Source organism: Loxodonta africana, chromosome 25 (genome assembly GCF_030014295.1).
Source record: "Loxodonta africana isolate mLoxAfr1 chromosome 25, mLoxAfr1.hap2, whole genome shotgun sequence".
In the NCBI taxonomy this organism is placed as follows: domain Eukaryota; kingdom Metazoa; phylum Chordata; class Mammalia; order Proboscidea; family Elephantidae; genus Loxodonta; species Loxodonta africana.
Window position 1 is genome coordinate 52,317,303 of NC_087366.1, and position 13,286 is coordinate 52,330,588.

General features: G+C 48.4%; 1 protein-coding gene across 1 annotated transcript in view; it reads right to left on the reverse strand.

Moving 5' to 3' along the window:
- Positions 1-4,018: 4,018 nt before the first annotated feature.
- The window catches only part of CAPN2 (calpain 2), a 61,152-nt gene continuing 51,884 nt past the window's right edge, over positions 4,019-13,286 (reverse strand). Inside the window, exons 16-21 of the mRNA XM_064276852.1 lie at positions 10,962-11,026; positions 9,986-10,054; positions 8,948-9,026; positions 7,605-7,721; positions 7,302-7,360; positions 4,019-5,004 (exon numbers count right to left, since the gene is read on the reverse strand). Coding sequence (XP_064132922.1) covers positions 4,981-5,004; positions 7,302-7,360; positions 7,605-7,721; positions 8,948-9,026; positions 9,986-10,054; positions 10,962-11,026 — 413 coding nt within the window. The 3' untranslated portion in view covers positions 4,019-4,980. The remainder of the gene's footprint in view (positions 5,005-7,301; positions 7,361-7,604; positions 7,722-8,947; positions 9,027-9,985; positions 10,055-10,961; positions 11,027-13,286) is intronic.

A 13,286-nucleotide genomic window follows, 5' to 3' on the forward strand; every position in this document is an offset into this window, starting at 1 on the left:
GAGAACTGCCCATACCACAGGGTTTCCAAGGCTGCGTGCCGTCTTTACGGAAGCAGACTGCCACATCTTTCTCCCGCAGAGCTGCTGGTGGGTTTGAACCACTGACCTTCAGGTTAGCAGCTGAGCACTTAACCACTGCGCCACCAGGACACCTGTGTGTTGTGCATTTAGGTTAAAAAAACCAGTTGCTGTCGAGTCAGTTCTCACGGTTACCGGTGTACGCAGGCTGTTGTGATGCACGTGGGGCATGTGAAGAGGCAGAAGTCAGCTTGGTGCGCGTGGAGGAGTGTGTCTGTCCGCACACTCGTGTCTCTCTGGGAACGTGTGTGTTTTCAGGTGTGTGGAGATGCGTGAGCGTGTGTCTGCAGCAGATGCTGTCGGGGAGCCCTGCCCACGTACCATCGCCTTGCGAGCCCACGGGGAGCCTTCCAACTGCAAATACCTGCAGCTCTGTGCCGAGGGCTTTCTCTGACCGCTGGAGCCCCCTAAGCCCACGTGTAGCAAGCTGGAAGTGCTGGAAACGAGACAGGAAGTTGATTCCAACTCCTAGTGGCCCCGTAGGACAGAGTAGAAATGCCTAATAGGGTTTCCAAGACTGTAGTCTTTACGGAAGCCGACTGCCGTATCTTTTCTCCCGTGGAACGGATGGTGGGTTCAAATCACTGACCTTTAGGTAAGCAGCTGAGTGCTTAACCAGTGCGCCACCAGAGCTACCTCTAGAATGGAGGGGACCACTCTAGAGGCAACCACTGTTGATAGCTGGGCATATTTCTTTTAGTCATGTTGAATTCTTCTCTGCATAGTTGCAAGCATGCTGTTTAAGTGTATAAGCATTTAAGCAATTCTGTATTCCCATTTTATGCTTGATGTTTTATGATAAATATTTATGAACACAATCTTAATGGCTGCATACTATTCTATCATGTAATTTATCCAGTCGTTTAATTTTGAATGCATGGCTTAATGTTTTCCAGTTCTGTGTATTATCATTGATGCTGTAGTTACATCTTCGGGGTAGCAGAGTTTTGGGGTTTATGAAAAATATGGGGGAAAGCAGTTGCGAAAGGGGACAGTGGGTAGATTTCAGCTGCGTTCAGATCCTAAAGGCTGAGGAGCCACTGAGGAAGTTTAACTAAGGGAGCAGCGGAGGGGGAGCACGTGACGTGGAGCCCTGAGAGTTGGCAGTGAAGCAGAAGGAAACCCTGGGAGAACAGAGCAGGGACAGTGAATGGTATTAAAGACAGCAGGACTGGGCATTAGGAGGTGATTGGTGATCTTAAAAAGCAGCAGTTTCAGGAGAGCAGTAGGGCCATCCATCAGCCAGACTGGAGTCAGTTAAGGAAAAGAAGAGATCTAGTGTGGAGGGTGTCTTAGTCATCTAGTGCTGCTGTAACAGAACACAGGTGGCTGGCTTTAACAAAGAGAGTTCTATTCTCTCACAGCTTAGGAGGCTAGAAGTCCAAATTCAGGGTGCCAGCTCCAGAGGAAGTCTCTCTCTCTCTCTTTCGTGGGGGAAGGTCCTTGTCATCAATCTTCCCCTGGTCTAGGAGCGTCTCAGCGCGGGAACCCTGGGTCCAAAGGACACACTCTGCTCCTGGCTTTGCTTTCATGGTGGTAGGAGGTCCCAAGTCTGTCTGCTCCCTTCTCTGTTTCCTATCTCAAAAGAGACTGATTTAAGACACAACCTAATCTTGTAGATTGAGTCCTGCCTCATTAACATAACTGCCTCTAATCCTGCCTCATCAACATCATGGAGGTAGGATTTACAACACGTAGGAAAATCCTCAGATGAGAAAATGGTGGACAACCACACAACACTGGGAATCATGGCCTAGCCAAGTTGACACGTTTTTGGGGGACACAATTCAGCCCATAACGGACGGCTTCTCAGGAAGCTTGGCTCTGGGAGGAGGAGGTCAGGGTAGAGGGGTGTGTATAGTAAATGTGTTTTAGAATGTGTAAGCACTTAAAACTCATTGCCATTGAGCAGATTCTAAATGTTATTCCCAGTAAACTAGGCATCAACAAATGTTATGAGGGGGAAACTCAGAATATATGTGTGTGGGTGTCATGGATTCCATTAAACCCAGCCCAGTGCCATCACTATGTCCTCCCAAAAATGTGTGTATCAGTTTGGCTGGTCCATGATTCCTGGTATTGTGTGATTTTCCTATGTGTTGTAAATCCTGCCTCTATGATGTTAATGAGGGAAGATGGGTGGCAGTTGTGTTAGTGAGGCAGGACTCAATCTACAAGATTGGATTGTGTCTTGAGGCAATCTCTTGAGATATAAAAGAAAGAAGCAAGCAGAGAGACAGGGGGACCTCATACCACCAAGAAAGCAGTGCCGGGAGCAGATCGCGCTTCATTTGGACCCGGGATCCTTGCGTGGAGAAGATCCTAGTCTGGGGGAAGACTGATGAGAAGGCGGACAGAGAAAGAAAGCCTTCCCCTGAAGCTGACACCCTGAATTTGGACTTTTAGCCTACTTTACCATGAGAAAATAAACTTTCTTTGTTAAAGCCATCCACTTGTGGTATTTGTTATAGCGGCACAAGATGACTAAGACAGTGGGTGTGTGTGTGTATATACACACACACACACACATATGATTACATAACAATATGCATAGAAAAATATTGGAAAGAAACATACCAAAGTATCAAGTGTCATCTTTGGGTGATGGTTCTATGGATGATCCTCTGCCCCCTTTTCAGTCTTTTCTAAATTTGCTATAAGCATATCTTTTTTCCCCCATAATCTTTTATATTGAGACTTAAGTAGACTTGTAAATACGAAGCTGTAAACTAGGTCAGCTTTAGACTCAGGTACAGCAGGAGGCAGGGCACTGGGCACTGCAGTAGAGGGTGCTATGGCCACAGGGCTTACTGCTCTCCCTCCTCCCTCTGTACCTAGTCTCTGAAGACCCCTCCCTTTCCTCTGAGTCCACCTTCAGCTCCCTCTGACTTCACTTGCATCCTCTCTCAGCCTAGAACTGGTGTTTCCATATTTTAGCCATGCTAGTCCTCACCCTCATTCCCCTCGTCCCCTTCCCCTTCAGCCACACTTTCCCTGCCCACCTTCAATCCTGGATCAGTCCAAACATCTATAGGCAGTCCCCCACTTACAACGGGGTTCCGTCCTGACGACTCTGTTGTAAGTCGGTTCTGATGTAAGCCTTTTATTATCCGTATCTTTATAAATCCGATCTTTGTCTTTGAACGTATGTGAGTGAACATCTGAGGACAACACCAGCAAATTACATGGTGCAACACTGTAGTACACATTACTGATGATGTATTAAAAAAACAAAAAAAACTAGGCGGTGGTTGTCATAAGTGTGGTTCGTCATAAGTTGAATACGTCGTAAGTCGGGGACTACCTGTATTAACTCTATCCTTAAACCTGTCCTGCTGAATAGAGAAACACCTGAGTGGATGAGGATTAGTACATGCTCATGGTCTTCTGCCGCCTCTGCGCCCTCAGAAGCCATTCACCAGCAGAAAGACCTTAAACTCATTCGAGTTGAGTTTGGGAAATCCATTCTACCTTTTTGTGAAGTATTAGGATTGCGTGTACCTGTCTTCAGTTACTTTGCACTGTCCCTATCTTCCACGGTTCCTCAAGGACCACCAGGATTTAATCAGCATGTTTTCTCAGCACCCCTCTTTCTTGTTCCCCACACCTGTGGGAGTTGACCAAGTGAAACCTAGGTGGTAGGTAAAGCAGGGGACTTCTGGAAGTGCAACCACGTCTCCACCCGGGGCCTCCTTAGGAGACCACAAGCAGTAGAAATGAGAGCTGAGCTTACTTTATGATCAAATGATCAGAACTTCTGAACTGGATTTTTAAAAATTCTCTAGTTCCACATTTTAGTTATAGGTAAGGTGCTCTTTCCTCTCAACATGCGAATCTGCAGAGGCACATATGCCACCTTGTTAAAGTGGAAACCAGCCGTCGCTGTGTGGCTCATAAACCCTCCCACTGAGGCCCCTCCAGGAAGGAATACCCAGCCTGGTGTGGCTGCACAGAGCTCTTTATTTGTTGAACGACACATTTGGAAGAAGATAAGGCAATAAGGCAGTGTTTTTAAAACGTTGCTAGCATTTTCCCCAGGTAAAGCCAGGAAACTCGCTTGTGCGATTTCCATAAGCACCCCTACGTGACGTCCCCCCAACTCTGCACAGACATGAGAGGTGGTAAAGTTTTACGGCGGCAAACAGCGTTTGATCAAGAGTGGAGCCCCTTCCACATTTATATTAAGACTAAATGCATAAGGCCAGGTAAAGCTCAAGGCCTTATCATTTGAGAAGAACGATTACTGTTACCAATCAATATCATATAAAACCCATCTCTTATTTAACCTGAATGATGGAGGTAAGATTTCTCACCTGGACTGTTGATGCCTTGACAAGGTTATTTCCTGACATGTCATTTTTTTTCCCACCTTGCTCAAGTGGCAGTCTCCAGGCTGCTGTTTGGTAGAAGCCACAGCTGTATTTTTAACATTAAGTTGCTTTAAATACTCCCAGCAAGGGCCTTGTGTCCCTTAAGATGGCATAATGTTTGCTCAGCTGTTAAATACCTCCCTGCATTTGTTCCTGATTTAATATTGCTATCAACAGGAAAGCCTGTAAAAGTAAAAAGCGTATACTATTTACAGATTGAAAGCTTACCCAGGGTTAGGCGGCTCACTTTTGCATTTATTACAAATTTATGCTATAGGGTCGCTATGAGTCAGAATTGACTCGACGGCAGCGGGTTTTACGGCAGCGGGTTTTTTGGTTTGCAAACCTTTTACTTTGATATCTGAAAGGCCCGCTGTCTCAGACAGACAGTATCATTATTTTCAGCCATTATAGTGAGTTTAAGTAAATGTTCCCATAATTTCAAAGTCCAGATAAAAAGTATTTCTCTGTGGAAGCTCAGTCCCTTGGTTTTCTTTCTTGAAAAGTCTTCAGGCAGACTGGTTAATTAACTTCAAAGTACTGAAAAGCACAGCCACTGTGGGGGAGAAAAAAAAAACAAGTCAGTTCCTTCCCCCAAAACAAAAACAAAGACCAAACCCATTGCCATCGAGTCGATTCTGACTCATAGCAATCCTACAGAACAGAGGAGAACTGCCCCAGAGCGTTGCCAAGGAGCAGCTGGTGGATTCGAACCTCCTGGTTAGCAGCCGAATGTTTAACCGCTGCACCACCAGGGCTCGATATAAGTGAATGCAGCCTGGTATCAGAACGTGTACTTCAGTAGACTAGATAACTATCTGATTATGACACAGTCTCCTTTAAATTCCTTTTAAATGTTTTCTTTCTTTCCTTCCTTAAAATCTGATGCACAAACATTAAACCAAGCCAAACCCACTGCCGTCCATTCGATTCTCACTCGCAGCGGTCCTACAGGACAGAGTAGAATTGCCCCATAGGTTTCCTAGGCTGTCAATCTTTACGGAATCAGACTGCTACATCTTTCTCCCGCGGGGCAGCTGGTGGGTTCAAACCACCGGCCTTTTGATTAGCAGCCAAGCACTTAACTGCTGTGCCACCAGGGCTCCCCTCAAATCAGTGACCATTTTTTAAACTAAAGGCTATTTAAGGATCTGCCTATTATTCTGCAAGGCTGACTTGTTATCAGATAAACTGACCAAGGGCTAAGATATCCCTTGTGCTAAGTCGTGTTTTTTCTACCTAATTTCTAGCGTCTAGCATTTTGCAGGTCAGTAGTCCGTGTGATATTTGAATCAGGCGGTCACAAATCGTATTACTGAGTTCATGAAGCCTGAACTTCAGACAACGTATAAATGAACATTTTCCCTGCTCTCTGCCTCAGTGCTGTTACATCAAAAGTTAATTTGGGTGTGGACGGCCCCTAAACCAGCAGTTTCTACCTTGGGAAGGCCTGGAGAACTTTAAACCAGTCCTGATTTAATCGGTCTGGGACAGGGCCTGGGCATCAGGATTTTCTCAAAGCTCCTAGATGATTTAAAGTGCCCGAGACTGAAGACCCCGCACACTGAGGGGAGATTTGCTTGACGCTGCTCCCCCTTGACAAAGACGGCCAGGTGTGGAACCTCCAGGAGCCCGTGCAGAGGCGGCTTAGGAATAGGAGGGAAAGCCAGTAGACATGATGTTCTCGGTGCAGGAATAGGAGGGAAAGCCAGTGGACACGATGTTCTCGGTGCAGGAATAGGAGGGAAAGCCAGTGGACATGATGTTCTCGGTGCAAGCGGGGTGGGAGTGGACTAAGTAGGCAGGCCAGTGTAAACAGAGGTGGGACCTGGGGCGACAGACATCCATCAAGCATGTATTAACTCTGCTGAGATTACAATCTCAAGGTAGGGATATTTCCCAGGGTTCATATGGCCTTAAGCAAGTTGGTGTTAACTGTAACCAGTTAAGATATATTTTCAGTTGGCCAAAGGCACTGCATCACAGCAGAGTGAAACACTTTAGTTGCTAGCTTCCTCCAAAGTTCAAAACTCAGGGAAAAGAGCTGCCAGTCCCCAAGACCTGTGGCTTTTGCCATCCTGCTCCTCCCTCTGTGACATGGGGATGGGACTGATTACCCTGCCATCCCCAGCCAGTGCCGGCCCCTCTGTAGCCCGTGCCCCTGTGGGCTCAGGTCCCCGAGTGGAGGATATGCAGACTGGAGCCCGGTAAAGGGCAAAGTCTACCCTCGGGGTTCCTTCCTTGTGAAGCGAGAGAACCGTCAGTCATATCACTGTACTCTGTCTGCTTTTTGTGAAATTGGTAAGCTGACTTAATTGGGACGGATGAGAATTTCAGAGGTCCCACACCCATGAGGCTGGTAAGTATATATGGCAAGCTTATTTACCATTCTTAGTTTTATTTTTAAAAGGGGGAGGAAATAGAGAAAAGTGGTTGGCTCGAAGGTATTTTAAGCAGATCTCTTCTAAGAAGGACAGCTCTCTCCAAGACCCAAGATGAATTTCATCCGAGCAGGGTGGTTACAGAAGTACCTTCTCCCCTGCATGCTGATTAGTTTGTCCCCCCCTCCCTCTTACTTTAACCTGGCTCCCACCTCAACTCAAGGCTCACAGGACTAGGGAGCAGGTGTGTTTTCTGGGACTTGAGAATCAACAGGTAGTTGGGAAACCACTGTAAGTAAAAGTGCACGGTGGGATCTTACAACCCTTCATAGGCCTGTTCCTGGCCGACCAAAAGACTTTGAAAGTGGAGTTTCAAAAAGCTGGTCAGCAATTCACTCAGATTACAGCCCTTCTCCTCTCTCCTCAGGAGGGAGTGGCCGTCGTGGGAAAGGGTGGACAGCCGCTGACTTACAGAGATAAGGTCGAGCTCTATTGTCCCAGTGTTCTCGGGATCCAGCTGCTTGAATATCTCTGTAAAGGAAGAAGAGGGTGTCGTACACGCGTCGGCTGAAACACATTTATCCCCAGTGTGGCAGGGGATTTCACTGACTGTCACAAGCTATTATCTCTTCCCTCCATCCCCAAATTAAGGAGGGAATTTCATTCTCAACTCCTGGTCCAACGTGTTCCGGCCCAGATGGTTTCACTGTCGTGAAAGGTGGTCAGCGCTAATATTGAGAGAATGGAAATGGGTCTTACTCAAATCTCTACTTACTGAACAGCGTCTCCAGCCGAACTAAACACCGAACAAAATTGTCGAAATCGATGATGAGCTGGTCATCTGCAAACCGAGCCACGATGACTTGGTGGAGTTGACAGGGCAGCTTGAAGCCTGAAGTTACAATGAAGAGACAAACTGACTGCTAAGTATGAGACGGTGCCACGTAGCTCTGTTTACCAGTGATGGAACCGACTGGCAATTCAAATGAGAATTATAACTGCTTTTGTCTCAGCCACTGTGAGGCTGGTTTTATTTTGCAAAGCCCGTACCTTCTGCTATTTTATTTTCCCTGTCCGCCCTCTCCCCGTCTGCTCCCTTCCACTGCCTCACTTCCTTAGCGACCACTGGCCCTTGCTTTGGTCAAAACTAGTTCCTGTTTCCCAGGACTTTCTTGCTGCTTCTTATTTCCACGGCCCATGCTGTTTCATGTTAGCCATGCTTCCTTAGTTTGCTTTGTTTAGCTTAGCATCGTCTTGGAGACTAGATTTTTTCCTGGGTGGATGTGGCAAAAACTGCTCATAGCACCCGATATCAATTCTCCCTTCTTCCATAGTCAGAGAATTTTCAGTGGGCCCATGGCTGCCTAGCCTAAAGACTGCATTTCCCAGCTTCCCTTGAAGCCATCTGCAGCCTCGGGATGAAGGTCTGGTCAGTGGGATGTGAGCAGAAGTGGTGTGTGCCTTTAAGGTCAAGGAGCCTGTCCTTCCCTTCTTCCAGCAACCTGATACGGCTGTCATGTGGATGAAGGTGACACTCTCAGGGGTGATGAAGCAACATCACAGAAAGAGCCTAGGTCCCTGACGGCATGGAGGCACCAGCCCGGCCTTGGACAACTTGAGCTTGGACTGTTCCATGAGAGAACGTATCTTATTAGCACTGTATTTGGGGGTCTCTGCTACAGCTTCCTGTCCCAGCCAATCCAGTGAACAACTTCATGTTTTCATAACCATAGTCCCCACAGTGCACCAGTCTCCCACTCTGTTGGGAGAACAAGCTTGTGGCCCCTTCATTGATACCTGCTTCCACTAGGGACGTACCCTAAGGGTTGTACTAAAACAGTCCATTTCCAACCAACCCTACACCTGAAAGGAGGAGTCTGGGGTAGTCTGTTGAGAACTGGCTTTGCCTACCTGACCTGTCAGACTGCTTGGAAAGAAACTAGGATTCGAGAAGGTGGCAGTAGAGGGCAGAGCATCCCGGACTGCGCTGCATTTGACCCAGGATGTTTGTATTCAGCCAGCAGCTGCTTTACTTTACAGCTTACCAAACTTCATCCTGTGTGCAGTGTCTCCCCTTACTCTACAGATAAAACAACGGAAGTAGTTATGAAGTATTACCTGCTTCTTCTAATGCTTTCCGCATCTCATAGGAATTCATGGTACCAGACCTGTCAACGTCGATTTCCCGGTAAATTTTCTGCAACACGCAAAACAGTTATAAGAATCATGGCCCAAAGTAAAACTGAATGGGGATAACGTTTTTCCAGTTTTGGATTTTCTACTTTGCCCTTGGAAGAGTCACCCATGGTTCTGCCTTAAATAAAAAAATAAACACTAAACCTGTTGCCATGGAGTCGATTCTGACTCATTGTAACCCTACAGGACCGAGTATGACTGCCCCATAGAGTTTCCAGAGCATCTGGTGGATTCAAACACAGTCGGAGCACTTAACCACTAGTCCACCAGGGTTTTTGTCTCTCTGTGAGCTGGGTGGAGGAGCCCTGGTGCAGCAGTGATTAAGTGATCGGCTGCCAGCTGAAAGACCAGCGGTTCAAACCCACCAGCCACTCTGCTGGAGAAAGACCTGGCAGTCTGCTTCTGTAAAGATTACAGAACCCTTGGGAACCCTCTGGGGCAGTTCTACTCTGTCCTAAAAGGTCATTATGACTCAGAATGGACTTGATGCCAACGGGCTGGGTTTTGCTGAGCTAGGTTGTAAATATGTCTGAGAATGTTTTGTGGGTTCCCTGGGGCCAGTTCATTCTATTGTCTTGGAAAGCAGGCTCTTCTGTGCTTCTCCATCAACCAGCCATATACCTGGGCCCATGCTAGGTTCATTTTTGTACTTGAGCTGTCAAAAATCCAAGTTACAAGGGGCCACATAGCCTTTCCAGGTAGTCCTTGGTGGTGGCTTTTAGATGTCCCCATTTCTGGTAAATGATCAGATGGAGGCAGAGAAGGGACCACTGAACATGCTGAGCCCTAGGTTTTTTCTAGGTGACTGACTGCGCTCACACAGCCCGCCCTTCCTCAGTCTGAGCTCCATCACGGTAACAGCCCGAGCTCCACCCTCCTGAATTGCTGCTGTCTCTTCAGGTGGGTGTGCAGCTTGTCCCGACACAGATCCCAGCCTCCCACCTGGCCTCCGGGACTTACCTGGTAGTTCTGAATCTTCATCCAGAGGATGTAGAACTCCTTGAGCCCCAGCTTTCCACTCCCATCCGACTGCCTTCAGTTAAGGGAAGCTCCTTCAGTCTGGGCTCATTGGGCACCTGGTTTGTCCTCTCGCCTAGATAAATCCTGCTAATCACAGCACAGCCACATGGAGACTTCTCAGAAGGCCTCTTTTCTGGCTTTTCACCTCAACCTATCCTCATCAAAAGGGTGGGAGATGTCCCAGCTCTCTGCTGGTTCAGGTGGCTGCTTTGATGGGGAGATGTTGAGGGGGCCCGAGACCCTGCTAAAAAATAGACGATCTGCACAGAGCCTCTGACGGCTTCTAATGGGTGGGCTCCTGCCATCTTCTGGAGTATTTCCAGGAGGACTTCTGTGAGGGAAGCTACACAGTGGTGCCCACAGGGAGTCCACTAGTAGATAAAGCTTCCCAGAGCACAGCCTGCAGCTGACCATTCCTGCTCGTCAGGCATCAGAAACAAGAGGGGCGAGGACGACTAGGGGCCAGGGTGGGCTGCTCAGTGTCCTGAGAAGGAGCCAGAGCAAAGGGCAAGCAGAACATTCATGGTCTGCAAGGAAATCCTGACAGGAGGAAACAGACTCGCATCAGAAATATTATGGTTTAGGGGATGTTTTCCGAGGGAAGGAGGGGAACACTGCCGGTCAGGAAGCAACTCCAAGCTGCTGTGGCAGAAATGGTGGGTGTGCTCCTGGGGACTTTCTGCAGCCATAGTCTGTGCTGCGGTGGACCCGGTGTTTCTCTTTCCCCAGCTGGGCTTTCTTCACGTTTCCCTAGCAGGGGAGGCCAGTGCTGACAAAGAGTCCCACGGCTCAGCTCGGGGTTCAGGGAGCGGGGCACAGTGGGCCATGCTGAAGGGGGAGAAGGCCATGGGTGTGACTCTTTTCAGAGTGAACTTTCACAGCCCATCTCCGTCCTCTGGAGCACAGGAAAGGATACGTCTAGCATGTCAACCATGATTTTGCACGTCTCAATGCTGAAGCCGTCTGACTTGATGTCTTGGCCTAGAAGACAAAACAAGCGTGAAAGGAAAGCCTTCTAGAGCAGTACAGTCCAAGGGAACTTCCTATGATGACCGGAATGTCCTGTATCTGCACTGTCCCAGAGGAACTGCTAGCCACATGCGGCTATATTAAAACGTGACTGGCTTTTACTTCTCATAGCGACCCTATAGGACAGAGTAGAACTGCCCCATAGTTTCCAAGGAGCGCCTGGTGGATTCGAACTGCCGACCTTTTGGTTAGCAGCCATAGCACTTAACCACAGTGCCACCAGGGTTTCCACTTTAACTTTTCGTTAACTTTAATTATTTTAAATAGCCACATGTGGCTAGTGCTTACCATGTCGGGACAGTGCGGGGCAAGTGTTACATTTGTCTGACTTCTCTGTATACCTGCCATGGACAAAGAGTTTTAAGAAGTGTTTTTTAAATAAGCGAAAGTGTGACAAATGACTGGGCCTTCATGTACTGCTACCAGATGCCATCCAGTTGACTCTGACACATGGCGACCCCACACGGGTCAGGGTAGAACTGTGCTCCATACGGCTTTCAGTGGCTGAATTTTTGGAAGTAGTCACCAGGCCTTCTTCCCGTGGCACCTCTGGGTGGACCTCAACTGCCAACCTTTCAATTAGCAGCTGAGGCTGTTAACAGTTGGCAGCAGCCAGGAGCTCCTCTCATGTGCTAACAGGACGCAGAATCACCTGTGGCCTCAGGCAGCAGCGAGGAGGACACCAGAGGGCATGTGCGTTCACTTAGGCTGTGGCCTGTGAGGGGGAGGCTGCTGAGAGCTGTCGGGCTGCACCGCAGGCATGAATGAGTATCTCCATGTCCCGGCTGACGGCCAGGACACCGTCTGTGACCTACTGTGCTACACTGGGTGAGTCCTGCCTGGAGGGAGGTTGGTTCCCCACAGACATCGCGAGGAGTCCACACTTGGGTCATGTTCTTGTGAACAGTTACATCTGAGGGCAGCCACATACCAGGGGCTCCTGCAGCTGACCTTGGGACACAGGCCTCACAGCTGCCATTCGGAGCACCATAGCGACCTTCTTGGGTATGGGCATGGTTTTCCCGGAATTACAGCCAGAAGCTGAGCGTGGGCCCTTGGGCAGAGGCTGGAGTCACCAGGCACCCGGGGGAGAGGAGCTAGGCTTCGAGGCACGTGTGTCGGACGGTCTTGCCCAGCAAGGCTAGCGTGGTCTGACTCCCCCCTTCCATCCCCCCTCTATCTGTGGACAAACAATGAGGCTTCAGTCTCCCAGGCTGGTGAAGGCCGCACATCTGAAGAGCCCTGTGACCTCACTTGTGCCTGGCGGCCTCAAGGGTAAACACCATCTTCTTATCCTCCCCCCAGATCATGAAGGGAGGGTGAGGCCCAATAGAATGCTGGAAGATGAGCCCTGCCCCCAGGCTGGAAGGCACTTAAAATACACAGTGGCTACAACAGTGGACTTGAGCATACCAACAATTGTGAATATGGTACAGGACTGGGCAACGTTTTGTTCTGTTGTACATGGGGTGGCTATGAGTCACAGCTGACAACAACATACACAGATACTACATATACATATGTATATATACACTGTATACTTATAAATATATTTGTACATATGTGTATAATGTACACATACATATATTTATATACATATGTATTTCCCCCTGCCTCCCAGTGGTGATCAAAGGGTTGAACGATCAATCCTTTGATATTTTTTGCATAACAGTTACAGGTTGTAAAGTTTTGTGAGAATCATGGGTCTACGCAGTGCAGTGAATTATTTAATATGGCCCTTCTAGCCAGTCCTTGTGACTCCCACACAATGAATGGGTGGGACTATGCAAATAAAGTGCTTGGGACTCACAAGTGGATTGGATGGCTTGCTGCTAATGCAAATAAGGTATACGAGGCCCATGTGGAGGTGAGGCCATGCAAATACGGTGTATGTAGCCCTACTGAGGGGATTGGTCACTTTTGCCACCCTGCTAGGCTTAAAAAGAAAGCCAATCCCAGAACGGAGGAGGGACCTCACTACCATCAAGAAAGAAGAGCCAGGAGTGGACCTGGGGTCCCTGGGCTGAGAACCTCCTAGACTCAGGAGACAGAGTTGTAACACTGGAGAAGGTGCAAGACGGTGAGAAGCACAAGACAGTGAAGAGCGGCTACAGTGGGTGTGCCAACCCACTGAGCAAGAGAGTTGAGCACCTTCAGGCTGAGGCTTACTGGTGGAGCGGGGTGCTTCTGAGCACTTACTGGCGGAGCTAAA